At 36.7% G+C, this 3,185-nt stretch overlaps 1 protein-coding gene across 1 annotated transcript; it reads left to right on the top strand.

The window, feature by feature from the left end:
* Nucleotides 1-6: 6 nt before the first annotated feature.
* Nucleotides 7-3,040, top strand: LOC117108290. Its single transcript, XM_033250269.1, has 4 exons — nucleotides 7-14; nucleotides 693-854; nucleotides 1,043-1,188; nucleotides 2,549-3,040. The coding sequence occupies exons 3-4, from the start codon at nucleotides 1,073-1,075 to the stop codon at nucleotides 2,859-2,861; spliced, it is 429 nt and encodes a 142-aa protein (XP_033106160.1). The 5' UTR covers nucleotides 7-14; nucleotides 693-854; nucleotides 1,043-1,072; the 3' UTR covers nucleotides 2,862-3,040.
* Nucleotides 3,041-3,185: the final 145 nt, after the last annotated feature.

Genomic DNA, 3,185 nt, shown 5'->3' with positions numbered 1-3,185 from the left:
TCTTCCTTGTCAAGGTAACAAATGCTTATATTCAAATATTCTGGACAGCGAACGAAAGAGGAAAATGGAGGCCCAGAAGAGGAGTGGAGAGTCCTAGGCCCAATATATTCCTACAAAATAATTACAAAACGAGTTTCATCGCTCCACCTGTGTGTTGACGTTTTAGCTTGTAGGCCTTGGACATGAACAATAATTATGAAAGTTTGTGCGTAATATGATATTGGTTCAACCTGGAATTCACATTTCACCTGACAATCGCTTTTTGTGTTGCTGCTAAAAAGTGCACATACAAAATCGGTTATTTGCTGTTCAAACATACTATCCTTTACGTGTTATTAATCGATTTTTTTAATCGTTTTTTTCTAACTGATCCCGTTTCTAATGCGAGAAAAAAAGAGATTTTTTATCAATTTTATTCTTTCCAGGCCCTTAAAAACCTTATGGAATGCTTGCCCTTGTCAATTTCATGATAAATTTTGTTTAGAATGAATATCGGTAAATAATGCATTAAATATATCTTCCCAGAGTCATTTCCCTCTTTTAAATGGCAAGTTTTTGCAGTTGTGGAAACAAACTTTATAAAAAGCTAAAATTAAATCTTATTGTTTTGTATTTCCTTTGCAATTGTTCCCATGAGAAATGTTTATGAAATCTAGAAAAAAAGTAATTGGAATGTAATCATCAATTAACAGGTGTTTGATGGGTCTGCTGAAGAAGTGGAGAGGAGCAGTACTTTATACCATGGGCTGGTTCACAGCAGAACAAGTGACTTGAATGTTAAACTCAGCTTACCTAGGCTACCAGATCCCTCTCACACTAGCCTGCTCGGCCTTAAAGTACCAGTTTATAATGAGGTTAGAATATGTCATTTTATTTTGGTAGTTACTGTAGTTTGCAGAGATTTCTTATTTTACATGTTCATTTATGTGTTCCTCGATTTTCATATTATTTCATTAAGTGATGATTTCATTTCATTTCATTTATTTATTCAGACAAGTGTCTTGATATATATGTGGCATGGATTTTTGGTTTGTCACTTTAGGTTGCTGATGATGAAGGCTTCAACGAGTCCATGAGTAGTGACATGGCATCCTTTACACCAGAAGATGTGGATAAGAAGATCAACCTATGGGAAGCTGCAATTACACATAAACTGCATACAAAATACACATGGGAAACAATTGGAAGGTAGGATAGATGACTGTATTAAGCAGTATGTAATTACTCAGCATATTAGGCAGAACGTAAGACAGTCGTTAGTGCAGTGCATGAGGTACAGTAGTTGTGAGGTACTGTAGCATCTGTGGTGGTTAGCAGTGCAGCACGTATGGTAGTAGCATTGCAGCACGTATGACAGCATGCAGCACGTATGGCAGTTAGCAGTGCAGCATATATGGCAGTTAGCAGTGCAGCATGTAAGGCATTTAGCAGTGCCGCACTTGCCGTTTTCGCGCGAATAAGCGCCTCGTTTGAATAAGCGCCCCTGTCGAATAAGCACCCCTCATAACGAGAAAATTTCCTTAAGCGCCCCGTTTGAATAAGCGCCCCCTTCTAATTTGAATAAACGCCCCTCAATAACCCAATCAATCCTGGGACTGTGGATGTTGGCATGATTTGAAGTGTGGAGTGGAATCTCATTCTCCTTTAGTCAATATCAAAGTGAGGATATTTATCTTTGACAGAATGATGAGAGCTCCCTGGACAGACAGTATATTTCAAACTTTCATCTTCTTAGACTTTCATTTGTCTATAGCCTAGTCCTACTACTCCTTTTCCGACAATTTGCACCTTTAACACACTCACATCTAAGTTTTCAAGAAAACCTGCAATGATCATACCGTCCTGCTATTCTCAATCGACCGATGGCAAACAAGCTTACCACCACCACCACTAATTTCATCTGCTATTCTGCTGTTATGTAATACTGTACTCACAATATTCTTGTCATGACAAGCCATGCTCTCTGGACGATTATCTTTTCCGCCGCAGCACCATTCGTAATTTGCAGTTTCCTGATGTCCTTATTTTATCGTTTTTCATTCAAAATGTGCCTCTTGGATAAGTTCTCATAAGAACCCCTCGATTTTCATCTATTTCCATAAGCGCCCCCTCAATTTTCATTCTGTTTTTATAAGCGCCCCATTTGAATAAGCGCTTATTTGCGCGAGTACTGTATATATTTTTAACTTTACTGTGTTTGGTATGATGACTGTCCGAGTGGAAATAATTAAGGAATATTCTTTCACAGAGTTGAGTATGTATAAACATAAGTGTTGGATGGACGGAACAACATGGTTGAAACATAGAGGCAAAATCCACTATGACCAAGATTTTTTTAAATTATTAAACCTGCAGAGCCAATAGCATCTATGATATGAAAAAATAGAGTACCAAGATATTTTTATAAGATAAACATACAGTATATAAAATAAATAAATAAATTATTCCAAGGTAAAATAGTATAAAATAGTTATAATAAAATAAAATAGGGAATTTGCATGTTTATAGACTTCTTTATTACCTCTTATTCTGTTCAACTCGTGTACAGCAGTCCGTCTTGCTTGGATCAGCAGATCTTCTCGTGCCTTCTCCAACCTAGCTTCCTGAACAAAAACCGAAAGTATAGTAACAATGTGAATGACATTTCTATTGTTCATATTAAATATAATACACAAGTCTCAGTCCTATTTGCTGTAGAAAACTGTACAATATTTGAGTACATAGCACTCAAGTGTCTGATCAGAGCAAAAAATGTCTTATCAGACTTTTACTATACAATATTTGAGTACATAGCACTCAAATGTCTGATCAGAGCAAAAAATGTCTTATCAGACTTTTATCAAACATTTGTACGATGTTAAGAGCTTGTTCCCTAAAACTTCCCTCCTTAAGCACTAAGACATTAAACACTCCAAAATGATCAGCTCTGTAAATTACAATTCACAACCCACCCACATCATACCTTTTCCTCCTTCGACACAGTGTTGCGTCGGGCTATGTTGTGCATTCGCTCCATGTAAACATGCGTCTCCTTATCAATGCGTTCCAACTCTTCCAGAGAGAACGTCAGAGTTAGTCGCGGAATTGGCACATGATTATTGCATAAAAAATGCTATAAAAAAAACACATTGAATAACATAACATTATGCAGTATACACTATCACATATCAAAACCAGCAAAACTT

The sequence above is a fragment of the Anneissia japonica genome, unplaced genomic scaffold (assembly GCF_011630105.1).
Source record: "Anneissia japonica isolate Jap-2015-1 unplaced genomic scaffold, ASM1163010v1 scaffold28076_len3189_cov139, whole genome shotgun sequence".
NCBI classification, from domain to species: domain Eukaryota; kingdom Metazoa; phylum Echinodermata; class Crinoidea; order Comatulida; family Comatulidae; genus Anneissia; species Anneissia japonica.
This window is presented reverse-complemented; position numbering and strand designations above follow the sequence as displayed.

Excerpts from the sequence above, each read along its gene's own strand:
- LOC117108290 (XM_033250269.1), top strand. The coding sequence starts at position 1,073 with ATGAGTAGTGACATGGCATCCTTTACACCAGAAGATGTGGATAAGAAG. Across the intron at positions 1,189-2,548 it reads ACATGGGAAACAATTGGAAG|CAGTCCGTCTTGCTTGGATC; the intron begins GTAGGATAGATG and ends ACTCGTGTACAG.